The sequence below is a fragment of the Coregonus clupeaformis genome, chromosome 17, assembly GCF_020615455.1.
Source record: "Coregonus clupeaformis isolate EN_2021a chromosome 17, ASM2061545v1, whole genome shotgun sequence".
Taxonomy (NCBI): Eukaryota; Metazoa; Chordata; class Actinopteri; order Salmoniformes; family Salmonidae; genus Coregonus; species Coregonus clupeaformis.
The window spans coordinates 33,768,931-33,796,631 of record NC_059208.1 but is presented as its reverse complement, the minus strand read 5'-3'; the positions used below and the strand labels follow the sequence as shown (position 1 = coordinate 33,796,631).

The 27,701-nt window shown below is 43.7% G+C and overlaps 1 protein-coding gene and 1 pseudogene across 1 annotated transcript in view; both read right to left on the bottom strand.

Annotated features, from left to right (window-relative positions):
• The window catches only part of LOC123492890 (keratin-associated protein 21-1-like), a 34,696-nt gene extending 19,891 nt beyond the window's left edge, over window positions 1-14,805 (bottom strand). The window contains exons 1-3 of the mRNA XM_045226563.1: window positions 14,763-14,805; window positions 9,613-9,728; window positions 9,245-9,257 (exon numbers count right to left, since the gene is read on the bottom strand). Coding sequence (XP_045082498.1) covers window positions 9,245-9,257; window positions 9,613-9,728; window positions 14,763-14,805 — 172 coding nt within the window. The remainder of the gene's footprint in view (window positions 1-9,244; window positions 9,258-9,612; window positions 9,729-14,762) is intronic.
• A 9,465-nt stretch (window positions 14,806-24,270) lies between these two features.
• On the bottom strand, window positions 24,271-25,246 carry LOC121585738 (annotated as a pseudogene).
• Window positions 25,247-27,701: the final 2,455 nt, after the last annotated feature.

The following is a 27,701-nucleotide window of genomic DNA, read 5'->3' as shown; positions in this document are numbered from 1 at the left end:
AGCCTCCTACATTCTTCAGCGGCTGAGGGGCCTGGAAGTTCATCGTCTGCCATGGTGGATGTGTCTGGATCTTCTCTTCTGCCATGGTGGATGAGCTACCTTTTCTGGTAAATACAGGGGCATTTCTCTTTCCCAACGGAACATTTGCACATCTAAAATCCTACTATGTGGATGGGATGTTTCTGTTGGGATGGAGGAATTATCTGGAATGCTCAACTAGATGATCTGAAGAGTCTAGGGTTCTATTTGCCCGAAGAGGTGAAGTATTGTGAATAGATGTATGGCTGTACTTATGATTCTAATTCTCAAGAGGAAAGTTAAAACCCTCAGCCGTGAGGTCACTGAGGAGGACCAACAATGGTAGGGGGATCGTCTGAAAGGGACTGACATGTAGAGATGGAACATAAGGATTTTGGGCACTGGCCAGCAGACCACAATTTCTACTAGCCCTGGTAACATTCAGGTCCTAAATCTGTGGCATTGTCTACTAGCCCAGTCGAAAAAATAGCTTAATTTCCATCCCTGCTGACATTTCTAACTGACTTCACAGGTCATTTGATTAGTCATGTACAACAGATGCACTTGTGGAACAAAACCATTTCAACTTTAGCTAATGTAGCTAACTAGCCAACCAAGGTGCCTAACTGGCTAGCCCACCAGGTGATGTTTAGCTAGCTAGCTAGTTAACATTAGCTCACCGTTCTTGTAGTCAGACTTTTCTAAGTGGTGACATGCTAGCTAACCAACTGTCCTTGCCATGGTGCTGGCCTAACGTTAGCTAGCAAGTCTGACTACATGAACGGTGAGTTAACGTTAACTAGCTAGCTAAATATCCCTTCCCTGGTGGACTAACGCTAGCTAGCATGTCACCACGTTAAAAAGTATGACTACACAAACTGTGAGCTAACATTAACTAGCTCACTAAAGACTTGTCAATAAAAAGGTCACAACAGTCATTATGCTAGCCTATGCTGGTTTTCTTTTTACTTGTAAGGCAGGTAACGTGCGTTGTACATGTAACTACCGTCGTTGGTTATCTGGCTAATTTTCATAAGCACCTAGCTAACCACAGATCTTTGACACATACAGTATACAGTGCATTCGGAAAGTATTCAGACCCCTTGACTTTTTCCACATTTTGTTACACAAAATACCCCATAATGACAAAGCAAAAACAGGTTTTTATAAATAAATAAATGTAATAAAGTGAAATATCACATTTACAAAAGTATTCAGACCCTTTACTCAGTACTTTGTTGAAGCACCTTTGGCAACAATTACATCCTCGAGTCTTCTTGGGTATTACGCTACAAGCTTGGCACACCTGTATTTGGGGAGTTTCTCCCATTCTTCTCTGCAGATCCTCTCAAGCTCTGTCAGGTTGGATGGGGAGTGTCGCTGCACAGCTATTTTCAGGTCTCTCCAGAGATGTTAGATCGGGTTCAAGTCTGGGCTCTGGCTGGGCCACTCAAGGACATTCAGAGACTTGTCCCAAAGCCACTCCTGCATTGTCTTGGCTGTGTGCTTAGGGTCGTTGTCCTGTTGGGAGGTGAACCTTCAACCCAGTCTGAGGTCCTGAGCGCTCTGGAGCAGGTTTTCATCAAGGATCTCCCTGTACTTTGCTCCATTCATCTTTCCCTCAATCCTGACTAGTCTCCCAGTCCCTGCTGCTGAAAAACATCCCCACAGCATGATGCTGCCACCACCATGCTTCACCGTAGGGATGGTGCCAGGTTTCCTCCAGACGTGACACTTGGCATTCAGGCCAAAGAGTTCAATCTTGGTTTCATCAGACCAGAGAATCTTGTTTCTCATGGTCAGAGTCCTTTAGGTGCCTTTTGGCAAACTCCAAGCGGGCTGTCATTTGCCTTTTACTGAGGAGTGGCTTGGTGGAGTCCTGCAGAGATGGTTGTCCTTCTAGAAGGTTTTCCCATCTCCACAGAGGAACTCTGGAGCTCTGTCAGAATGACCATCGGGTTGTTGGTCACCTCCCTGACCAAGGCCGTTCTCCCCCGATTGCTCAGTTTGGCCGGGCAGCCAGCTCTAGGAAGAGTGTTAGTGGTTCCAAATTTCTTCCATTTAAGAATGATGGAGGCCACTGTGTTCTTGGGGACCTTCAATGCTGCAGAAATGTTTTGTACCCTTCCCCAGATCTGTGCCTCGACACAATCCTGTCTCGGAGCTCTACGGACAATTCCTTCGACATCATGGCTTGGTTTTTGCTCTGACATGCACTGTCAACTGTGGGACCTTATATAATCAGGTGTGTGCCTTTCCAAATCATGTCCAATCAATTGAATTTACCACAGGTGGACTCCAATCAAGTTGTAGAAACATAGGATGATCAACGGAAACAGGATGCACCTGAGTTCAATTTCGAGTCTCATAGCAAAGGGTCTGAATGCTTATGTAAATAAGGTATTTCTGTTTTTTATTTTTAATACATTTGCACAAAATAAAATAAAATGTCTTTGTCATTATGGGGTATTGTGTGTCGATTGATGAGGGTTTGTATTTATATAGTCCATTTTCGAATAAGGCATAACGTAACAAAATGTGGAAAAAGTAAAGTGGTCTGAATACTTTCCAAATGCACTGTGTATACACTACCGGTAAAACGTTTTAGAACACCTACTCATTCAAGGGTTTTTCTTTATTTTTATTATTTTCTACATTGTAGAATAATAGTGAAGACATCAAAACTATGAAATAACACATATGGAATCACGTAGTAACCAAAAAAGTGTTAAACAAATCAAAATATATGCTGTGGTAGCCATGCTGGTTAAGTGTGCCTTGAATTCTAAATAAATCACAGACAGTGTCACCAGCAAAGCACCCCCCACAAAATAACACCTCCTCCTCCATGCTTTAGGGTGGGAAATACACATGCGGAGATCATCCGTTCACCCACACCGTGTGTCACAAAGACACGGCGGTTAGAACCAAAAATCTCCAATTTAACTCCAGACTAAAGGACACATTTCCACCAGTCTAATGTCCATTGCTCGTGTTTCTTGGCCCAAGCAAGTCTCTTCTTCTTATTGGTGTCCTTGAGTAGTGGTTTCTTTGCAGCAATTCGACCATGAAGGCCTGATTCACAGTCTCCTCTGAACAGTTGATGTTGAGATGTGTCTGTAACTTGAACTCTGTGAAGTATTTATTTGGGCTGCAATTTCTGCAGCTGGTAACGCTAATGAACTTATCCTCTGCAGCAGAAGTAACTCTGGGTCTTCCATTCCTGTGGCGGTCCTCATGAGAGCCAGTTCCATCATAGCGCTTGATGGTTTTTGCGACTGCACTTGAAGAAACTTTCAAAGTTCTTGAAATGTTCCGTATTGACTGACCTTCATGTCTTAATGTAATGATGGACTGTTGTTTCTCTTTGCTTATTTGAGCTGTTCTTGCCATAATATGGACTTGGTCTTTTACCAAATAGGGCAAATTTTCCAGAGGGAAACTGGACTGTGGCGAAGCAAGACAAAAGATGAAAGGCCTTTCAGACTTCCATGTGACTTCCAAAAACTGAATCAAACCTTGGAAGAAATGGAAGGACGTGACATTCTCAGGAAATCGAATAGTGAGTGGGCATCCCCTCTCGTTCTTGTCTGAAACCAAATGTTGAACTCAGAATCTGTACAGATTTCCGATGGCTCAACACGAGAACTGAGAAGGATGCTTATCCCCTACCAAATCAAGCCGATGCACTGGCGTCATTGGGCGGAAACTGCCTTTTCAGCACAATGGATCTGACATCGGGATTTTACAATATTCCCATACATGAACAGGATCGTAAATACACAGCCGTTACCACACCAGGGCCTTTTCAAATATAACAGAATGGCTCAGTTGCTCTGCAACAGCCCAGCTACATTTGCCAGGATGATGATGTCAATCTTTGGGGACCAGAACTATCTCTCCCTTTTGTGCTATCTAGATTACTTACCAGTCTTTGGTAAAAATGAACAAGAAGCACCTGAACGGTTGGAGATGGTTTTCAGTAGACTCTCAAACAACAACTTGAAGCTTGACCCAAAGAAGTGCCACTTCCTTAGGCATTCTGTGAAATTCTTGGGCCATGTGATATCTCATGGGATCCAGACTGACGAGGGAAAAGTGACGGCCATCAGTGAGATGACATCCGCTGATCTCATGGATATGGATGGGAAAACCCTGCACTGAAGAGGGTCCAGTCATTTCCCGGAATGATTAACTGTTACTCCCACTTTATTAAAGGGTTTTCAAAAATCGGCAAGCCACTGTACTGTTTAACAGAGTAGGCCGTCCTGGAGGCTGACACCTGAAGACAGGACGAGTGAGTGTAAACTTGCCTTTGATGAGTTAAAAGCAGCTGTGATAAACGCTGTAGTTTTAGCGCACCCAGACTTCAGTAAACCCTTCATACTTTCGACTGATGCTTCAATTTACGGCCTAGGTGCTGTTCTGAGCCAGATCCCAGAGGGCGAGATAAATGTAGACCCATTGCGTTTGCTAGTAAATCCCTCAACAAATCCCAAGCAAGATATCCAACCCATCGTCTAGAGTTTCTTGCATTGAAATGGGCTGCATGTGAATATTTTTGTCACTGGCTAAAGGGTGCCCAGTTTACTGTCCTGACAGATCAATCACATACTGACAAAGCCTAAACTTGATGCCTGCGAGCAGAGGTGGGTGACGAAGCTAGCCCCGTATGACTTTGATCTGAAATACATATCTGGTCCACAGAACATACCCGCCAACTTACTCAGCCGTGTACCATTCGTCAGGGATGGTACCACTCAACAAGTCACAGCAGAGAATGTGCAAGAGCTCCTCTTGAATCGATTAAGACAAGTGCGCCACTAGAGTTGGTCTGTATCAATTTCTGGTCGGCTGAAGGAAAGGATGGAGAGAGTATTGACATACTAGTAGTAACAGACCATTTTACCAAAGTAGCTCTTGCCTTCCCTTGCACAAATCAGACAGCAAAACAAGTTGCCCAGAAACTGTGGAACAACTTTTTCTGTATTTACAGTTTTCCTCTGCGTCTTTTAAGCGACCAAGGGGACAACTTTGAGAGCAAGCTGATATCAGAGCTAATGGACTTGGCAGGAGTGAAGAAATCTCACACAACTCTGTATCACCCAATGTACAATGGGCAAACAAAGATTGAATCGTACTTTGGGGAATATGATTTGAGCCTTGCCTCCACGGACGAAAGAGAAATGGCCTCACGTTTGCATATAACTGTACCGTACATGAGACAACCGGGTTCGCCCCATTTTCCTAAATGTTTGGGTGGACCCCACAGCTACCGGTCGATGCTATGTTTGGAAGTATTCTGAGAGACGAGACCGTTTTGGGCTACAGCGAATTTGTAGACTCCTTTCAAAGAGATCTTCAGGAGGCAGTGCGTGACGCACAGAAGAACACATCAAAAGGCACAGAAGAAGCAGGCAAGAGAATATGTTAAGAAGGTGAGAGGATGCACACTGGAGGTCGGTGACAAAGTTGTCTTAGTCAACCAGAAAGAACTGGGCAAACGGAAATTGGCAGATGTGTGGGAATCTACCATCTATGTCATCAGCTGGAGCAACCCAGATCTGCACATCTACAGAGTAGTCAACCCTTCCACAGACAAGAGCAAGGTTGTACACCGCAACTTCTTACTTCCTGTGAACTTTCTTCCGATTGGAGAGGCTGAAGAGGATACAACCGTTCCCTCCATCCTTTCAGAGGAGAGTTTTGCAGATGCCAGAACTATGAGACCAAACCACTACTGGATGTGGATGGGGGCAGTGATGACCAGAGAACTGCAGTCTGGATCCTCCGCAGTCAGTCCAAAAGTATTCAATGATGCTATGGACGCCTCCGGGTCCTCGTTGATAGGACAAAAGAGTAATGGAGAAACCGAGTCAATGGGAGATGCTGAATATGAGCAGGAATCTAGAAGAAGTGACTCTGGTCACATGGAGCATTCCCGAATTTCCGAGCATTAGTGACAGAGACCCAGAAGGAGACCCTTCCCACTCTGAGGATGATAGCTTGAACCCTTGGCTGATGAGATAGAAACACCCTCCAAGAGCAGTATAAGGGTCAGTGACTTTGTCCCAAGTGATCAAGTTCAAACAAGCAAATCGCCCACCCAGAATAGTACCAGGATCAGTGAAGTTGGCCCAAGTGAACAGGCCCGAAGCAGCAGGCTATCTCCCCTAAAAGACAGTGTTAAGGACAACTCCCTCGATACAGTAAATTCACAAAGCTCTAAGAATCCTTTAAGGGAGGGTAGTGTGACATGTACAAGTACAGAAGGGTTGTTAGACCAGTAAAGAGACTTGTTGACGCTATGAAAATGCTTGTTAGACACGTTATTCCTTTGTACAATGTTTTGTACAGTCCTATGGACAGCTCATGGCTAAGGTTTACCCCTTCAGGTATTCTTTAACAGGTTTAAAGTCCCCGCCCTAGTAATGTGTATTTAAGGTCTGTATGGGTTGATGGAATTCTGAGGGGGTGAGTGTGACAAAGTAAAAATTTAGAGTTTCCATCAACCTCGCTCGCACTGCGCTCAATGTAGATATCAAAGAACACCGCCGTTCACGGGCAGAGTAGTGGGTGAAACCATTCACTTCAGAAAAGGTGTGATATTAATAAAGTTTCCTTTCATTATGTGTTGTCGAATTCATAAAAATATTTGCTGCCATTGTAGTAAGGTTGGCAATACGAGAGGTCTTCAGACATACCATTTTTTTTTTTTCCTAGAAAGAACAGCTAGTGGGTTTTGACTGCTTCTCTCCTATTTGGAAAGTTGGTCTGCCTGCTCTTCAGTCTGAGAGAGATATTCTGAGAGCAGGTTCATGTATCCTTCCTCTGTACATAAAAACTGTTTAAAACTGTATAACACAATAGTGTCTTTGGAAAACTGGTTAATATATCCCAAAGTCAATAGTGAATGTGACTATGTATATATTTATTTATAATATGGACTTGGTCTTTTACCCTATTTGGTAAAAGACCAAGTCCATATTATGGCCAGAACAGCTCAAATAAGCAAAGAGAAACGACAGTCCATCATTACTTTAAGACATAAAGGTCAGTCAATATGGAACATTTCAATAACTTTTCTTCAAGTGCAAGCACTATGATGAAACTGGCTCACATGAGAACCACCACAGGAATGGAAGACCCAGAGTTAACCCTCAGAAATTGCAGCCCAAATAAATGTTTCACAGAGTTCAAGTAACAGACACATCTCAACATCAACTGTTCAGAGGGGACTGTGTGAATCAGGCCTTCATGGTCTAAATGCTGCAAAGAAACCACTACTAAAGGACACCAATAATAAGAAGAGACCTGCTTGGGCCAAGAAACACGAGCAATGGACACTAGACCGGTGGAAATGTGTCCTTTGGTCTGGTGTCCAAATTTTAGATTTTGGTTCCAACCGCCGTGTCTTTGTGAGACGCGGTGTGGTTGAACGGACGACCTCCGCATATGTAGTTCCCACTGTAAAGCATGGAAGAGGAGGTGTTATGGTGTGGGGGGTGCTTTGCTGGTGAAACTGTCTGTGATTTATTTAGAATTCAAGGCACACTTAACCAGCATGGCTACCACAGCATTCTGCAGCGATATGCCATCCCATCTGGTTGGGCTTAGTGGGGCTATCATTTGTTTTTCAACAGGACAATAACCCAACACACCTCCAGGCTGTGTAAGGGCTATTTTACCAAGAAGGAGAGTGATGGATTGCTGCATCAGAGGAACTTGCCTCCACAATCCCCCCGACCTCAACCCAATTGAGATGGTTTGGGATGAGTCGGACCGCAGAGTGAAGGAAAAGCAGCCAACAAGTGCTCAGCATGTGTGGGGACTCCTTCAAGGCTGTTGGAAAATCATTCCAGGTGAAGCTGGTTGAGAGAATGCTAAGAGTGTGCAAAGCTGTCATCAAGGAAAATGGTGGCTATTTGAAGAATCTAAAGTAATCAGTGACCATTTTAGAAAATCATTGCTGCTTGTAGCATATAACTGATGCATCGTGGTCTTATGCTGCCATCTATTGGAAATATTTAGCAATTAAAAGTTATTAATTCACATGAGGCAGCTGAGAAATAAATTGTATTTTTCTTATTAATTCCTGAGATCAGTCTCAAACCTGCCCCACCTATCCCATGCCAATTGCTGGACTTTCACATAGAGGTTACTAGTTCAAAACACATAAAAAAGTGGCTTGATTATCAAGTGTTCTGCCTTGCAATAATAAATATAATAAAATAACTAATAACAAAAAATAAATGCTTAAATAGGTTTCAATTTTTTTTTTTATAACAATGAAAATGCTATTTAGTAATATAATGGTATTTACTAACATAATATTATTACTAAAATAGTTTCTAATAGTGTTCTTGGCTACCCTACCCCAGAATTAGGGTTAAGGCTAAATTAGGTTATACCTAGGGTTAGGGGTTAGGGCTAAACTAGGTTATACGTAAGGTTAAGGTTAAACTAGGTTACACCTAGGGTTAGGTTTAGGTTTTCCCACGGGGGGCCAGTATGAAAAATATATGCACTCACTAACTGTAAATCGCTCTGGATAAGAGCGTCTGCTAAATGACTAAAATGTAAATGTAAATGTAGGGGTTTTAAGGCAAAAAACAGCAAGGGTTTATAGCTCTCTTGCTCCTCCCTGTGGCCTTCTGAGGTACTACATACCTCCTTTGCGACACTTGCTAGGCTCATAATATGAGGCAGCAACTGCGTCAGATCTACAAATCAATGAGCTAGACCTATCCATTTGGTTTGCAACTCAGTGAACTTGCGCAGCATTCCCTCAATTCGATGCCTACTAACGAACAGATTTTGATGCATATCAAATTTACAACAAATCGTAAAAAAAGAGAATAAAACGACTCAGGATATGACCCAGATGCAGACACAGGAGACGGAAGGTTCAATACACAGAGTAGTTTATTAAACCACAGGAGGCAGGCAAAGAGCAGGTCAAGGACAGGCAGAGGTTCGTAACCAGTTCCGAGTCTGACGGGTACAGGGAGGCAGGCAGGCTCAGGGTCAGGGCAGGCAGAAGTTCATAAACCAGGTCAGAGTCAGATAGGTACAGGACAGCAGGCAGGCTCGGGGTCAGGGCAGGCAGAATGGTATGGCAGGCGGGCTCAGGGTCAGGGCAGGCAGAAAATGGTCAGAACCGGGAGGACTAGAAAACAGGGCCTAGAGAAAACAGGAGTACGGAAAAACATGCCGGTAGCCTTACGAGACAAGACGAACTGGCAACAGACAAACAGAAAACGCAGGCATAAATAAACAGGGGATAATGGGGAAAATGGGAGACACCTGGAGGGGGGTGGAGACAAGCACAAGACAGGTGAAACAGATCAGGGTGTGACAGAGAAGGGTTATTTCTTGATAAAAAAATGTCTTCTGGCAGTTTAAATCGCCCACATCTTGAAAAATATTTCAGGGACATGTGTTTTGTTTAGGTTTTACACCTTTTTCAGAAAGAAATATATGGTTAACCATGATCAGAAAATGTTTAATGCTTGATGGCTATGCACCAGCTATCTCTAGCACTGTGGGTCACCACAACGTGTACCCATGCGAACAGTGAGCTCATGCACTCACGAAGTAGCCATAGCCGTAGCCGTAGCCGTAGCCGTAGCCGTAGCCGTAGCCGTAGCCGTAGCCGTAGCCGTAGCCGTAGCCGTAGCCGTAGCCGTAGCCGTAGCCGTAGCCGTAACCTGACGTACACCGCCAAGGTTAACAATAGGGAAGCTGCCATTGTGACGTAGAACAATCGGAAGGCGAGTTAGTGCCACGCCAGTGCTCAATATAACTAATAGGTGCTGGCAGGGTGAAAAATGCCCTAAAATAAGGCCTGTTTTTTCGCGATTACTTCAAAACTACGGCAAGCATCTGGGATGCTTGCTTCAATATCCATTGCATCACGGTTAACAACCGCTACCCACTCCATCTTTTTTTTTTATATCTCAGGGGAAAGGTTTGGAATACAAAAGTTGAATGAAAACACACATACACCTACACATTAACACACATAAACAGTACACCCTCCATATAATTCATATCATAGTACTGTGGAGTTATTTTTACTTGCACACAATATAGCCCCTAGGGGTCCACGACCCTGTAGTCCCTCAACCCAACACACCCCACTCAGCTTTAGGATCTTAGTGAAACATACATTATTGGTTTCAGGTGTATTAGGCCAAGGCCAGCAGTACAGCAGACCCCCAGGGCCAGGACTGAGCAGCCCAGCAGCTAGGGATTGCCTAAATAGGTATCTCCCCTGACGTGGGCATGTTTTCAATACAGACTCCTTTTGTTGTACAGTATTCCATATAAGGCATCCAACCAGACCTTATGAAAGTTGCACTGTATACCCTTAATCTTAAAATAAATCTAGTGATACTGTACATAACTTGACATTTCTTCTATACATTGTGGGAGGATAACCAACCTTCCAATTCATGGCAATGCATTTATTAGCCACTATAAATGCTAGGTTACACAGTTTCTTCTGATAACAGTCTCCAGTAGCAACATTTCCAAGCAAACAAAAACAGGGAGAAGGGAGAATCTGTAGACATGCTGAGGTAAAAGAACATACTCTTTCAGCCAGCCTTCACAAGACCACAACATATGCAAATATGTCCCCTTTTGTGCTTTACACCTCTAGCAGAATAATACAATTTCTGAGTGCATGATTTTCAGTTTCACTGGCATATAGTACGTTCTATGGATGGTCTTAAACTGCAGTAATTTATGTCTGAGATTATATGAACATGACTGTGGCATTAGTTCCTATTCCTGTTTGTGGAAGAGTCACGTCCCTGTGAGGAGAAACCGTTTGTGTCTCCCCTGACTCACCAGACACCTCAGAGGTCATGGGCACAGTCTCTGTGACCTGGTCTGGTGTCGTTGTGTTTGTCACTAGCTGTAGATTGCGCCTGTTCCTTCTGAACTGCCCCCCTTGGGCAGTTTCCACCCGGTATGACCATGGGGTGGAGCTGGGGCCTTGAACAACAGCTGGTGTCCTCCAGTGTTTTTGTCCATCAAGTTTCATGAGCACTGTGTCCCCAGGGCTCAGTAATGGAAGGTTTCTAACTCCATTCCTGCAGTCGTAGTAAAACGCCTGCTTCCAGTTTGCAGCAGCATTTGCCTGTCTGACCTTTTCCTGGTCAGGCCAGTTTGGTTTCAGATTCTCTTCCAAGGAAGTGACAGTTGTCCTGATCCTTCTCTCTATAATAAAGTATAGTGATTATTTTCCACATCACATGCTTTACGGTGGGAACTACACATGCGGAGATCATCTGTTCACCCACACCGCATCTCACAAAGGCACAGCAGTTGGAACCAAAAATCTCCAATTTGGACTCCAGACCAAAGGACAAATTTCCACCGGTATAATGTCCATTGCTCGTGTTTCTTGGCCCAAGCAGATCTCTTCTTCTTATTGGTGTCCTTTAAGTAGTGGTTTCTTTGCAGCAATTCGACCATGAAGGCCTGATTCACACAGTCCCCTCTGAACAGTTGATGTTGAGATGTGTCTGTGACTTGAACTCCGTGAAGCATTTATTTCGGCTGCAATTTCTGAGGCTGGCAATTCTAATGAACTTATCCTCTGCAGCAGAGGTAACTCTGGGTCTTCCATTCCTGTGGCGGTCGTCATGAGAGCCAGTTTCATCATAGCGCTTGATGGTTTTTGCGACTGCACTTTCAAAGTTCTTGAAATGTTCCGTATTGACTGACCTTCATATCTTAATGGACTGTCGTTTCTCTTTGCTTATTTGAGCTATTCTTGCCATAATATGGACTTGGTCTTTAACCAAATAGGGCTATCTTCTGTATACCCACTCTACCTTGTCACAACACAACTGATTGGCTCAAACACATTAAGATGGAAAGAAATTCCACAAATTAACTTTTAAGAAGGCACACCTGTTAATTGAAATGCATTCCAGGTGACTACCTCATGAAGCTGGTTGAGAGAATGCCAAGAGTGTTTTAGCTGTCATCAAGGCAAAGGGTGTCTATTTGAAGAATCTCAAATATAGAATATATTTTGATTTGTTTAACACTTTTTTGGTTACTACATGATTCCATATGTGTTATTTCATAGTTTTGATGTCTTCAATATTATTCTACAATGTAGAAAATAGTAAAAATAAAGAGAAACCCTGGAATGAGTAGGTGTGTCCAAACTTTTGACTGGTAGTGTATATAGCCACACCCTCGAGCCCTTGCAGAGTTTCATTCATTTTCCTTTGTAAATTCTCGTAGGCACTGGTTATCCCGAACGGGAGATGTTTGAAGTGGTATCTCCCAAAAGGGGTAATGAATGTAGTCAGCTTGCTGCTCTCCTCATGTAGCGGCACACCATTCTGTCGGCTCGGTTACTTTTACCGCTATGTCCTCGGTTTCCATGCGATTTAGCTCCATTTTCACTTTAGCGGCAGCGGTACTCGCCTGGCTGCATGTACTACGTATGGCTGGCCTTCCTCCTTTAAGACTATTTTCACTGGTTCAGTTTTTAGTTTCCCGCAAGACCCGAAAAACATCACTGACCTCGTTTATGCGCTTAACCAGGCCCATATATGCAGCAGTTGCACGTTTAAACAGATTGTTGACACTCCCTCCTGGTATCACGTACACAAGGAAACTGTACTGTTGTCCCTTGTAGCTAGTGTTAGCCTGAAACTGGCCTAGACACTTTAACTCGCTCCCTGGGCTGCTTAGACGCACTTCAGCGGGGTGCAATTTTCTCCTCGGTGAGAGTTGCTTAAAAGTCTCTTCACTAATAATGCTTGCGTCTGCGCCTGTGTCTGTTTTAAAGCTTGTAGGGTTGTCCCCTATGTTGAGCAGTACAGTCCAGTTTTTCTCCCTAGCCTCCTTGCTAACTGAGCCCAGAAAATGGACTTGATCTATCTCTTCTGTGATCTCCCTCACAGATTGTGGTTTGCTTTTACACACACGTTTCCAATATCCTTTCTTATTACAGTTGTTGCAAGTGCTTTTGAATGCTGGGCATCTTTCCTGGTTAGCATGCCTGCTTTTACCACATCTTTCACATTACTTTGCATTGTGGCTTATTTTAGCGCCGCCCCTTTTCTCCCCGTAGCTCTCTCTCGTCCTAGCAGAGCTGCTGCTAGCTACATAATGTACTAGCCTGTGCTGCGGCTCCCCAGTCTGCAAGCTAATCTGCCTAGCAACATCCTCAGACTGCCGCAGTTGTTGAATAGCCTGTGCTACCGTCAATGTCGGCATCAACTGTAACTTTTGAGAGAGTTCTTTGTCTGTGATGCCCACTACTCTCGGATAGGTTCATCCCTTTTAGCACCGAAATCACAGTTCTCAGCTAGCTCATAAAGAGCTATGATGTACATTTCTGCCTTTTCTCTCTCTCTTTGGCAAAAACATGCCCGCTCGCGAATGAGATTCCGTGAAAGTTTGTTTTATCCTCCTCCTGAGCTAATTTAAATGAGCTGAGTATTTTCTCTGCCTCACTGCCCATCGCATAGATTAGCGAACTGACCTGGATGACTGCATCATCATTGTCCAGTTTTGTAGCAGTCCTGAAACTGCAGAATCTCTGTCCCAACTCCGGCCATTCTTTTTTTTTTTTTGTCATTTAGCAGACGCTCTTATCCAGAGTGACTTACAGTTAGTGAGTGCATAAATTTTTTCATACTGGCCCCCCGTGGGAATCGAACCCACAACCCTGGCGTTGCAAGCGCCATGCTCTACCAACAGAGCTACACAGGGCTATTCTGCGGGCTTTCAAACTTTAATTGCTCTGGTGGGTTGAACTTGGGCATTTCGTCATCCTCGTCGTTAGATTTGATGGTGGGCTACACAAAATCTACTTCTGAGACCATGTAATGACCTTGGTTATATCTAAATATAAGAGACTTTATCCCTAGGTTATTTTCAATGTGTTACCACATTTAATAACATAAACTCCAAGTTACAAATGTACAAATGACATGCGACTGAATGCTAAGTAGCCATGTTCCCAACTGCCCTCATGCTCTAGCGCATGCGCACAAGTAACAATTGGAATTAACCCATTCATCACACTTATAAACACTATATTCGAATTAACTGTGTTTTACCTCCGACTCTAGTGGTCACAATCAGTCACTTAATTCCAAAAATAGTTAAAGCTGCTCTTTTCGATTCAAATAATAGTAACTCTGCTGTAATGACTCTCTATTATTTGCTGAGAAGCAACTTCTATGTCAGTACAGTGAATGATCATCCTGCAGTTTCTGCTGGACCCCTGAAAAGAGGCAGGCAAGCACGTTTGGTTCTTTTTCCGACACGGAACAGCTTGTGGATCACATGATGGTAACATTGCTGACAGTACTGGCACTACAATGGAACAGTTGAGCCGGGTGCAAGTTGGTGTAGCTGTGACGCAACTTCATAAGTATCATAAACACTTGATCCTCAAATGACAGCATCTTGAAAGCAAAGTAGACAACGCAGTCCTTGTAACGTAAAAAAATAATGTATGCACTCACTAACTGTAAGTCGCTCTGGATAAGAGCGTCTGCTAAATGACTAAAATGTAAATGTAAAATGTTCCAAGTATTCAACAACGATGTTGAACATGTCTTCGTCCGGAAGTCCTGTTTCCATCCTAAGTTCTTTATCACACAGCTGTGATGCTGAATACCTTCAACTGGACTAATGTTTCCTCAAGATGCACCTCAGTGAGAACATTCTGCAACTGTGCAACAGCAGCCTCCTACATTCTTCAGCGGCTGAGGGGCCTGGAAGTTCATCGTCTGCCATGGTGGATGTGTCTGGATCTTCTCTTCTGCCATGGTGGATGAGCTACCTTTTCTGGTAAATACAGGGGCATTTCTCTTTCCCAACGGAACATTTGCACATCTAAAATCCTACTATGTGGATGGGATGTTTCTGTTGGGATGGAGGAATTATCTGGAATGCTCAACTAGATGATCTGAAGAGTCTAGGGTTCTATTTGCCCGAAGAGGTGAAGTATTGTGAATAGATGTATGGCTGTACTTATGATTCTAATTCTCAAGAGGAAAGTTAAAACCCTCAGCCGTGAGGTCACTGAGGAGGACCAACAATGGTAGGGGGGATCGTCTGAAAGGGACTGACATGTAGAGATGGAACATAAGGATTTTGGGCACTGGCCAGCAGACCACAATTTCTACTAGCCCTGGTAACATTCAGGTCCTAAATCTGTGGCATTGTCTACTAGCCCAGTCGAAAAATAGCTTAATTTCCATCCCTGCTGACATTTCTAACTGACTTCACAGGTCATTTGATTAGTCATGTACAACAGATGCACTTGTGGAACAAAACCATTTCAACTTTAGCTAATGTAGCTAACTAGCCAACCAAGGTGCCTAACTGGCTAGCCCACCAGGTGATGTTTAGCTAGCTAGCTAGTTAACATTAGCTCACCGTTCTTGTAGTCAGACTTTTCTAAGTGGTGACATGCTAGCTAACCAACTGTCCTTGCCATGGTGCTGGCCTAACGTTAGCTAGCAAGTCTGACTACATGAACGGTGAGTTAACGTTAACTAGCTAGCTAAATATCCCTTCCCTGGTGGACTAACGCTAGCTAGCATGTCACCACGTTAAAAAGTATGACTACACAAACTGTGAGCTAACATTAACTAGCTCACTAAAGACTTGTCAATAAAAAGGTCACAACAGTCATTATGCTAGCCTATGCTGGTTTTCTTTTTACTTGTAAGGCAGGTAACGTGCGTTGTACATGTAACTACCATCGTTGGTTATCTGGCTAATTTTCATAAGCACCTAGCTAACCACAGATCTTTGACACATACAGTATACAGTGCATTCGGAAAGTATTCAGACCCCTTGACTTTTTCCACATTTTGTTACACAAAATACCCCATAATGACAAAGCAAAAACAGGTTTTTATAAATAAATAAATGTAATAAAGTGAAATATCACATTTACAAAAGTATTCAGACCCTTTACTCAGTACTTTGTTGAAGCACCTTTGGCAACAATTACATCCTCGAGTCTTCTTGGGTATTACGCTACAAGCTTGGCACACCTGTATTTGGGGAGTTTCTCCCATTCTTCTCTGCAGATCCTCTCAAGCTCTGTCAGGTTGGATGGGGAGTGTCGCTGCACAGCTATTTTCAGGTCTCTCCAGAGATGTTAGATCGGGTTCAAGTCTGGGCTCTGGCTGGGCCACTCAAGGACATTCAGAGACTTGTCCCAAAGCCACTCCTGCATTGTCTTGGCTGTGTGCTTAGGGTCGTTGTCCTGTTGGGAGGTGAACCTTCAACCCAGTCTGAGGTCCTGAGCGCTCTGGAGCAGGTTTTCATCAAGGATCTCCCTGTACTTTGCTCCATTCATCTTTCCCTCAATCCTGACTAGTCTCCCAGTCCCTGCTGCTGAAAAACATCCCCACAGCATGATGCTGCCACCACCATGCTTCACCGTAGGGATGGTGCCAGGTTTCCTCCAGACGTGACACTTGGCATTCAGGCCAAAGAGTTCAATCTTGGTTTCATCAGACCAGAGAATCTTGTTTCTCATGGTCAGAGTCCTTTAGGTGCCTTTTGGCAAACTCCAAGCGGGCTGTCATTTGCCTTTTACTGAGGAGTGGCTTGGTGGAGTCCTGCAGAGATGGTTGTCCTTCTAGAAGGTTTTCCCATCTCCACAGAGGAACTCTGGAGCTCTGTCAGAATGACCATCGGGTTGTTGGTCACCTCCCCTGACCAAGGCCGTTCTCCCCGATTGCTCAGTTTGGCCGGGCAGCCAGCTCTAGGAAGAGTGTTAGTGGTTCCAAATTTCTTCCATTTAAGAATGATGGAGGCCACTGTGTTCTTGGGGACCTTCAATGCTGCAGAAATGTTTTGTACCCTTCCCCCAGATCTGTGCCTCGACACAATCCTGTCTCGGAGCTCTACGGACAATTCCTTCGACATCATGGCTTGGTTTTTGCTCTGACATGCACTGTCAACTGTGGGACCTTATATAATCAGGTGTGTGCCTTTCCAAATCATGTCCAATCAATTGAATTTACCACAGGTGGACTCCAATCAAGTTGTAGAAACATAGGATGATCAACGGAAACAGGATGCACCTGAGTTCAATTTCGAGTCTCATAGCAAAGGGTCTGAATGCTTATGTAAATAAGGTATTTCTGTTTTTTATTTTTAATACATTTGCACAAAATAAAATAAAATGTCTTTGTCATTATGGGGTATTGTGTGTCGATTGATGAGGGTTTGTATTTATATAGTCCATTTTCGAATAAGGCATAACGTAACAAAATGTGGAAAAAGTAAAGTGGTCTGAATACTTTCCAAATGCACTGTGTATACACTACCGGTAAAACGTTTTAGAACACCTACTCATTCAAGGGTTTTTCTTTATTTTTATTATTTTCTACATTGTAGAATAATAGTGAAGACATCAAAACTATGAAATAACACATATGGAATCACGTAGTAACCAAAAAAGTGTTAAACAAATCAAAATATATGCTGTGGTAGCCATGCTGGTTAAGTGTGCCTTGAATTCTAAATAAATCACAGACAGTGTCACCAGCAAAGCACCCCCCACAAAATAACACCTCCTCCTCCATGCTTTAGGGTGGGAAATACACATGCAGAGATCATCCGTTCACCCACACCGTGTGTCACAAAGACACGGCGGTTAGAACCAAAAAATCTCCAATTTAACTCCAGACTAAAGGACACATTTCCACCAGTCTAATGTCCATTGCTCGTGTTTCTTGGCCCAAGCAAGTCTCTTCTTCTTATTGGTGTCCTTGAGTAGTGGTTTCTTTGCAGCAATTCGACCATGAAGGCCTGATTCACAGTCTCCTCTGAACAGTTGATGTTGAGATGTGTCTGTAACTTGAACTCTGTGAAGTATTTATTTGGGCTGCAATTTCTGCAGCTGGTAACGCTAATGAACTTATCCTCTGCAGCAGAAGTAACTCTGGGTCTTCCATTCCTGTGGCGGTCCTCATGAGAGCCAGTTCCATCATAGCGCTTGATGGTTTTTGCGACTGCACTTGAAGAAACTTTCAAAGTTCTTGAAATGTTCCGTATTGACCGACCTTCATGTCTTAATGTAATGATGGACTGTTGTTTCTCTTTGCTTATTTGAGCTGTTCTTGCCATAATATGGACTTGGTCTTTTACCAAATAGGGCTATCTTCTGTATACCCCCCCCACCTTGTCACAACACAACATATTGGCTCAAACGGATTGAGAAGGAAAGAAATTCAACAAATTAACTTTTAAGAAGGGACACCTGTTAATTGAAATGCATTCCAGGTGACTACCTCATGAAGCTGGTTGAGGGAATGCCAAGAGTGTGCAAAGCTGTCATCAAGGCAAAGGGTGGCTATTTGAAAGATCTCAAATATAAAATGTATTTTGATTTGTTTAACACTTATTTGGTTACTACATGATTCCATATGTGTTATTTCATAGTTTCTATGTCTTCACTATTATTCTACAATGTAGAAAATAGTAAAAATAAAGAAAAACCCTTGAATGAGTAGGTTTCCAAACTTTTTACTGGTACTGTATATTATATATTTTTACCCTTATTTTACCAGGTAAGTTGACACATTCTCATTTACAGCAACGACCTGGGGAATAGTTACAGGGGAGAAGAGGGGGGATGAATGAGCCAATTGGAAACTGGGGATGACTAGCTAGTTAGATAGTAAGATAGTTAAAAAATTGGAACCACTAGCAAAGATTTGTATAACTAACCCAAGGTAGACCAAATTAGTCATAATGGGCAGAACAAGCAAGGAGGTAGGCAGAGCCAAGCACGAGCTAGTGAGATCATATTGGTGCATTCTAGCATTTATTTGCATAAAGGGAAAAGGGAAATAAAAGTATTTTTACCCTGCCTACTGGAGTCCTCCTTACTAGGCAGCTTGAGCGACACCAGTAGACAGTGTCCTTCACTCCCGCCTGACGAACACCTACCCTCACCATTTTGAGAAGAATGGCGCCGGAGAAGATGGCTGCCGTTTTACAGCCCTCTAACCAATTGTACTATTATGTGTGTTTTTCCGCGTTATTTGTAATTTATTTTGTACATAATGTTTCTGCCATCGTCTCTTATGACCAAAAAGAGCTTCTGGATATCAGGACAGCGATTACTCACCTCGTATTGAACTAATAATTTTTCTTCAACAAGGCGGCCGCGAAGGATATCCTACAGACACCCGACAAGGCCCAAATCCCCGTCATTCGCATGAGGAAGAGACGGAGATATCGTGGACGTAGGTCGGGGTGCCTTGTAAGGATCCGACGGCGAGCGAGTAAACTGCCGCTCCCATCAATCCTATTAGCCAATCTTCAATCATTGGAAAATAAATTGGATGACCTAAGATTGCAGTTATCCTACCAACGGGACATTAAAAACGGTAATATCTTATGTTTCACCGAGTCGTAGCTGAACGACGACATGGAAAACATACAGCTAGTGGGCTATACGCTACATCGGCAGGATAGAACGCCTGACTCCGGTAAGACAAGGGGTGGCGGTGTATATTTGTAAACAACAGCAGGTGCACAAAATCAAATACTAAGGAAGTCTCGAGGTTTTGCTCGCCTGAGGTAGAGTATCTTATGAGAAGCTGTAGACCACACTATTTACCAAGAGAGTTTTCATCTATATTTTTCATAGCTGTCTATTTACCACCACAAACCAATGCTGGCATTAAGATTGCACTGAATGAGCTGTATAAGGCCATAAGTCAACAGGAAAACGCTCATCCAGAGGCAGCGCTCCTAGTGGCCGGGGACTTTAATGCAGGGAAAATTAAATCCGTTCTACCTAATTTCTACCAGCATGTTAAATGTGCAACCAGAGGAAAAAAAACTCTAGACCACCTTTACTCCACACACAGAGACGCATACAAAGCTCTCCCTCGCCCTCCATTTGGCAAATCTGACCATAACTCTATCCTCCTGATTCCTGCTTATAAGCAAAAACTAAAGCAGGAAGCACCAGTGACTCGGTTAATAAAAAAGTGGTCAGATGACGCAGATGCTAAGCTACAGGACTGTTTTGCTATCACAGACTGGAACATGTTCCGGGATTCTTCAGATAGCATTGAGGAGTACACCACATCAGTCACTGGCTTCATCAATAAGTGCATCGATGATGTCGTCCCCACAGTGACCGTACGTACATACCCCAACCAGAAGCCATGGATTACAGGAAACATCCGCACTGAGCTAAAGGGTAGAGCTGCTGCTTTCAAGGAGCGGGACTCTAACCCGGATGCTTATAAGAAATCCCGCTATGCCCTCCGACGAACCCTCAAACAGGCAAAGAGTCAATACAGGACTAAGATTGAATCGTACTACACCAGCTCTGACGCTCGTTGGATGTGACTACAAAGGGAAGCACAGCCACGAGCTTCCCAGTGACACAAGCCTACCAGACGAGCTAAACCACTTCTATGCTCGCTTCGAGGCAAGCAACACTGAAGCATGCATGAGAGCACCAGCTGTTCCGGATGACTATGTGATCACGCTCTCCGTAACCGATGTGAGTAAGACTTTTAAGCAGGTCAACATTCACAAGGCCGCAGGGCCAGATGGATTACCAGGACGTGTACTCCGAGCATGTGATGAGCAACTGGCAAGTGTCTTCACTGACATTTTCAACATGTCCCTGACTGAGTCTGTAATACCAACTTGTTTCAAGCAGACCACCATAGTCCCCGTGCCCAAGTACCCTAAGATAACCTGCCTAAATGACTACCGACCCGTAGCACTGACGTCTGTAGCCATGAAGTGCTTTGAAAGGCTGGTCATGGCTCACATCAACACCATTATCCCAGAAACCCTAGACCCACTCCAATTTGCATACCGCCCCAACAGATCCACGGATGATGCAATCTCTATTGCACTCCACATTGCCCTTTCCCACCTGGACAAGAGGAACACCTATGTGAGAATGCTATTCATTGACTACAGCTCAGCATTCAACACCATAGTGCCCTCAAAGCTCATCACTAAGCTAAGGATCCTGGGACTAAACACCTCCCTCTGCAACTGGATCCTGGACTTCCTGACGGGCCGCCCCCAGGTGGTAAGGGTAGGTAACAACACATCTGCCACACTGATCCTCAACACGGGGGCCCTCAGGGGTGCGTGCTCAGTCCCCTCCTGTACTCCCTGTTCACCCATGACTGCATGTCCAGGCACGACTCCAACACCATCATTAAGTTTGCCGATGACACAACAGTGGTAGGCCTGATCACCGACAACAATGAGACATCCTATAGGGAGGAGGTCAGAGACCTGGCCGTGTGGTGCCAGGATAACAACCTCTCCCTCAACGTGACCAAGACAAAGGAGATGATTGCCCCATTCTCATCGACGGGGCTGTAGTGGAACAGGTTGAGAGCTTCAAGTTCCTTGGTGTCCACATCACCAACGAACTATCATGGTCCAAACACACCAAGACAGTCGTGAAGAGGGCACGACAAAGCCTATTCCCCCTCAGGAGACTGAAAAGATTTGGCATTGGTCCTCAGATCCTCAAAATATTCTACAGCTGCACCATCGAGAGAATCCTGACTGGTTGCATCACCGCCTGGTATGGCAACTGCTTGGCCTCCGACCGCAAGGCACTACAGAGGGTAGTGCGTACGGCCCAGTACATCACTGGGGCCAAGCTTCCTGCCATCCAGGACCTCTATACCAGGCGGTGTCAGAGGAAGGCCCTCAAAATTGTCAAAGACTCCAGCCACCCTAGTCATAGACTGTTCTCTCTGCTACCACACGGCAAGCGGTACCGGACTACTAAGTCTAGGTCCAAAAGACTTCTCAACAGCTTCTACCCCCAAGCCATAAGACTCCTGAACAGCTAATCATGGCTACCCGAACTATTTGCACTGCCCCCCCACCCCATCTTTTTAAGCTGCTGCTACTCTGTTAATTATTTATGCATAGTCACTTTAACTCTACCCACATGTACATATTACTTCAACTACCTCAACTAGCCGGTGCCCCCGCACATTGACTCTGCACCGGTACCCCCCTGTATATATAGCCTCCCTACTGTTATTTTATTTTACTTCTGCTCTTTTTTTCTCAACACTTTTTTGTTGTTGTTTTATTTTACTTTTTTATTAAAAATAAATGCACTGTTGGTTAAGGGCTGTAAGTAAGCATTTCACTGTAATGTCTGCACCTGTTGTATTCGGGGGCATGTGGCCAATAAAAATTGATTTGATTTGATTAACAGAACTGTGGGAAAACAGTGCCCGACAGGCATGGGCGAAGGACACTGTCTACCGGTCGCTCCTGCTAGCACAGTAGGCGGGAGGCTGTGGCTAGCTAACTAGCTAGCTTGCTAGTTAGCAACACCGTGTGCTAGCTTGCTAGTTAGCTAGCTAGCACAGTGTCGCTCCCGCCTCCCGCCTGCTGTGTACCGGAGGAAAACATGCCCGACAGGTGGGGGCGAATGACACTGTCTACCGGTCATCCCCGTCTCCCGCTAGCACAGCAGACGAGAGGCTAGGGCGACACCATGTACTAGCTAGTTTGATAGTTAGCGACACTGTGTGCTAGCTAGCTAGCTTGCTAGTTAGCTAGCACATGGTGTCGCCCCTGCCTCCCGCCTGCTGTGTACCAGAGTCCCCCTTAGGACTAGCTGGCTAAGGAGCACACAGTGTTGTTCGCTCCCACCTGCCAAACACCTGCCCTCGCCGTCGTTAACAGAACTGCAGGAAAACAGTGCCCAACAGGCGGGCGTGAAGGACACTGTCTACCGGTGTACGGCTAGCTAGCTGGCCCCGCCCCTTCTTCTGTGGGGTTTATCGGCGGCTGGCATCGAACATTATTGTGCATTAACACCACCTACGGTACTGGAGCGCCCCCGCTTCCCGCCTGTCCTAACTTAAAAATTAACCAATAGAAGTATAAAGAGGGGTTCCTGCAGATGCAGGAATGCCCACATGCAGGAAGGCCCCGAATTGCGGGCCGCAATTGCACCCTTCTTTCTTTCGCGCAATCTCTTCTGTCTGGCCTTTGCACACTTCTATTAGCCACGTCCATCCTGATTATTCACTTGATGTCAGTGTCAAACAAAATTCTGGGCACGTTCCAGGTCATCTATATTTTAATCACATTTCACAGATGGGCAGATCTCACAAAGTTGGGGGAATTTCTTCGAAACCAGTGAACCACACCAATAATATGGCTTGAGATCTTCAGATAAGGCCTTCATTCCTAGAATAAATCAGTGTACCAATGCATCATCAGGGTTTTAAACGTGGGGCAAGACACATCATGGGAGTTGAACATTGGTCTGAAAACCAACCATTTCTGTTCCTGGGACAGAGCAACAATGCATCACACCCAAAAGTGAGAAAATAACTATTGTTTAACTGTGCAACCATTAAAAAAAATAAGGTTTCATAAGTGCATTTATAAATGGTTAATAGCTGGAGGTAAATAGTGGCTCACTATTTGGCAAGCACTGACTGGCTATCGCACTATTTCGACTATTTGTTATAACCCATTTATTAATGGTCTATAATGCATTTACAAATGATTAAATAACTGTTAATAATGTAATTACAAACCTTTATAAACCCTTTACAAATGGAACCTTAAAGTGTTACAACCTAAAGTAATGTTGCTGTGATTGCATAGTATGTTTACCCTATTTAACTATGTACTGTACTGTTTAATGCTCAACATGTTTCAACATCCTTTGACGTGAACCGATAGTCTGTTAATACGTTTTTTTATTTGTTACAATTGTAGAATTGATGACAGGTGCTGGGGCATGGGAAATACCTCATTCACCCCCAGGTGGGTGTTGCAAATGGGGATAGTGGATTTGTTGAGAGATACATTTGCAACTAGTTTTCCTTAACACTTAAAGCTTTTGTGGTGAAAGCTACTTTCAAAAAGATTTACACATTTATTTCAGGTGGTAATGACAATGGGATTTCAGTGTTGATACAAACATATTCATTCACATTTATATCTAACAGTTTTTGTAAGTTATACATTTTATTGACAGTGAGAGTTGGAAGATGGAGGAAAATGCATGGAGGAACATGCATATTTTCATTCACAAGATATGGGATCAAAACTAAAGCACATTAACTTTTCTGTTATATTTAGCTCTTGGTGATAGACTCCCAGAATGAAGTCAGTTGTTCCTTAAGGCTTTGTCCAAGCTCCTCACCAAAACCCATAAAGTTCTTCTGGAAGCCTTTGGCTACCTGTTCAATCTGTCTTCTGGAGCTCCTTCACGTTCAGATCCATCTTCTACTTCAGGTCATCAACATAGGCGTCCAGCTTAATCTGGAGGTCCTTCACACTTCTATAGATTCCTCTTCATCTCCCGGTTCATCTGGAGCATAGTGGCCTTCAGTGTTATAGGGTATAGGGTCTGTGTAGGGGGTCATGTGTTTCTTCAGCTCCTCCATCTGTTTCTGGACGTCCCCACTTAGCTCGTCGGCGTATGGCTGCAGCTTGGTGACCATGGTGTTCAGGTCCTGCTCCAGACGCGTTTCCAGTTTCTTGGCCTCCTGGAAAAGTTTGGCCAGCAGGCCCTCAGTCAGAGGGGTAATCTGGTTGTACAGTATATTTGTCCACAGCATCCGCACTCTTTGTAATCCTGATACTTTGGAAAGAGAGGAAGTGGTTCTCTGTAGTTCAGTTGGTAGAGCATGGTGCTTGCAATGCCAGCATAGTGGGTTCGATTCCCGGGACCACCCATATGCATTTTGGGCCACATCGAGGGGGTGAATGAACTCTGCATTGTCATGGCAACCTGGAAGATATTAAAAACATATTGTTAAGGTCATGAAGATTATGGACATTAAAATGTAACAAAAACACCACTTACATATATATATTTCAAAGCTCATTAATGTTTATTTTACTTCAAGCAACATATAAAGTAAGCGCCAATATCTTGCCATAACAGAAGAAACAGAAAATTATTAAAATAGAAAGTCAGATAATCATTGTTATGATGAGTTTCTCGGATATCAAGTAATTAAGGATGTAAGAATATACTTAGACACATTTGATGGGGAGTTCATACAATATATTTAATATGGTATCATGGTTAGTTATAACAGAAGAAGGACATGACCCTGCCTCTGCCATCTTCCTAACTCCAGAACAAAGATCCACTCTCTCTATATATACACTCTGTTACAAGTCTCTCCACGAACATCTGGTAAACCTCCATGGGCACCAGTGGCGGCTCCTGAAAAAATTCTCAGGGGGGGCAATTTTTCTGATGATTTAGGTGACCTACACACATTTTAAAAAAGATATGTCCAGCAACAACATGAAGACAGGGGCAGCATATAAGTCAATACTGATATACACATTACTTGCTTCAAAAAGGCCTCATGGTTGAATTGGAAATATGTGCACCTGAGCATAATTCACAACAAGCAAGCAGGAGCTTTTGATAGAGGCTACTGAAAACATTGATGCAAGTTATTGGTAATAAGAAATTTTTATAGACTTCCATATTCTGCCCTCTTGTATAGATTTGTGAAAATGAACAGTGATAGACATTTTGCCTGAAAACAGAATTTGAAAATAATTTCTAGAAAAGGTAAACACAGCTATCTGTATGGCTTTGTAAAAATGAACAACCATATTCTGGCCAATTGTATAGATTTGTAAATATGAACAACCATATTCTGGCCAATTGTATAGATTTGTAAAAATGAACATGAACATATATATTTTTTTTTACTTTTTTTAAATGAAAAATAACTATTTTAAACAACATCAACTGTGAACTGATTTGGGCGTGTGTGTGTTAAAGAGACAGACAGGGAGGGACAAAGAGAGAGAGAGGCTACATTACTTGTACTGAAACTGTTCTCTTCTCTCTTTCAATGCAGCAAAGCGGTCAATGACTTTCTCATTGAAATCAGGCATGCTGAGGACTAGTTCCCTCTCCATGGAAAGCATGGCCAGTGCATTCAGACGTTCCTGGCCCATTGAATTTCGCAGGAATGTCTTAACTCGTGTCAAAGTTGAGAAACATCTCTCAGCTTCAGCTGTTGTCATGGGAGTAGTTATGAGGATGTTCAACAGAGTCACAGTCTCAGAGAACGTCTCCTGGAGGTTGTAGCTCATGAGAACCTGGTACAGTGCCAGTGCACCACAGCAGTCCTTGAATTCAGGATTCTCATAGATCAGAGATAGTTCTGTCTTGAGCTTTGCCTTGCTCAGCATGGGGTATGCATTCACAGTGGCATTCAGAGCCTCATCAGGAAATGAATGGCAGTACCTTTCAAACATGTCTGCTTGCAGTAAGGTAGCACTCACAAGGTGGCCAGAGAAAGAGAACCTTTCTTTGGTGTGATCCAGGATGGTGTTGCAGACCTCTTCAGACAGCCTCTGCTTCTCCTCTTCTCTCAAAGCTGTTCTGGGTCTTTTGGCTCCTGTTGCTTCTTGCAGCTGCTGTTGAGAGGAGTCCCTGAAGGCAAACAGACCAATGTGTTTGTTGGCTTTGTACAGTATTGTTGTCTATGTGATGCACAGGTATATGCAATGTATCCATGTATAGTACAAACTTCAGTTCCACTTAAAATGGGCAGGGATGCATAAAGTCTTTAGTGTTTAAGTTAGCCTTTGTGTCTCACATAGCCTGGATGTTCAGCACAGTATACAGTGGTGCTCATAAGCTTATGAGCCCATGCTAAAGTTGACTAATAAGAGGAATAAAAAAGAAAAGAAAATTGGTGTCCTTAAAGGTTGGATTTTCCAACTTTTTTAATTAAGTCATTAAGATCAATTTCCAAAAGATGATTTTTTTATTTTTGTATTCCTCTTTTTAGTCAACTTTAGAATGTGTTCATACACTTATGAGCACCACTGTACAGTACACATAGTATATAAAATAAGCTAGATTACACCACTGGCCTTATATAATGAGAATAATGTAATTTCAAACACAAATGCAGTCTCCTTTCATGCATACATTTTCAAATAAAGCTCTGCTTTGAGAAAGACCGAATGATATTGTTTAATCTTACCTTATGGCCTGCACACTGCTTGTGAAGCTGTCGAGGGCACGTTTGATGAAGACAGCATCGATGTCCTTCTTCTGTAGCTTCTGGTACAGAATGTCGACGTGGGGCATGATTTTGTGAAAAAGCCCCAGGAAAAAAATTAAATCTTCATCATGTAGCATCCTCACGTAGCCAGATGCCTCTCTCACAGTGGGCTGGTCAAATGAACCCAATGAACCCGTCCGGATGGCTTCAAAACATTCTATGAGGTCGTCTCGATTCTCGTAGACAGTGTTCACGACTCTGCTGTTGAAGTTCCACCGTGTGGATGAAGGTCTGGGCAGTCTTCGTGCAACAGTCTGGTCAAGAATGCTGGTGCGTTTGGGTGACCGGGAAAAAAAAGTTGCAATCCCGCTCAGATCGGAAAAGAAAATGTTCACTTTTTTGATGGGAGAAGTAGCTTGCTGCATGATCAAATTCAGCTGATGCGCATAGCAATGCACGTAATGGGCATTCTTGAAATGCTCACGCACCTTTTGCTGCACACCAGCCTTCTCTCCCCTCATCACATTGGCTCCATCGTAAGCTTGCGCAATGAGTTTGACTTTCTCGTCGTCGGCAAAAGACCGTTCAGTCTCTCCAAAAGCACACTGGCGATTGAGACTG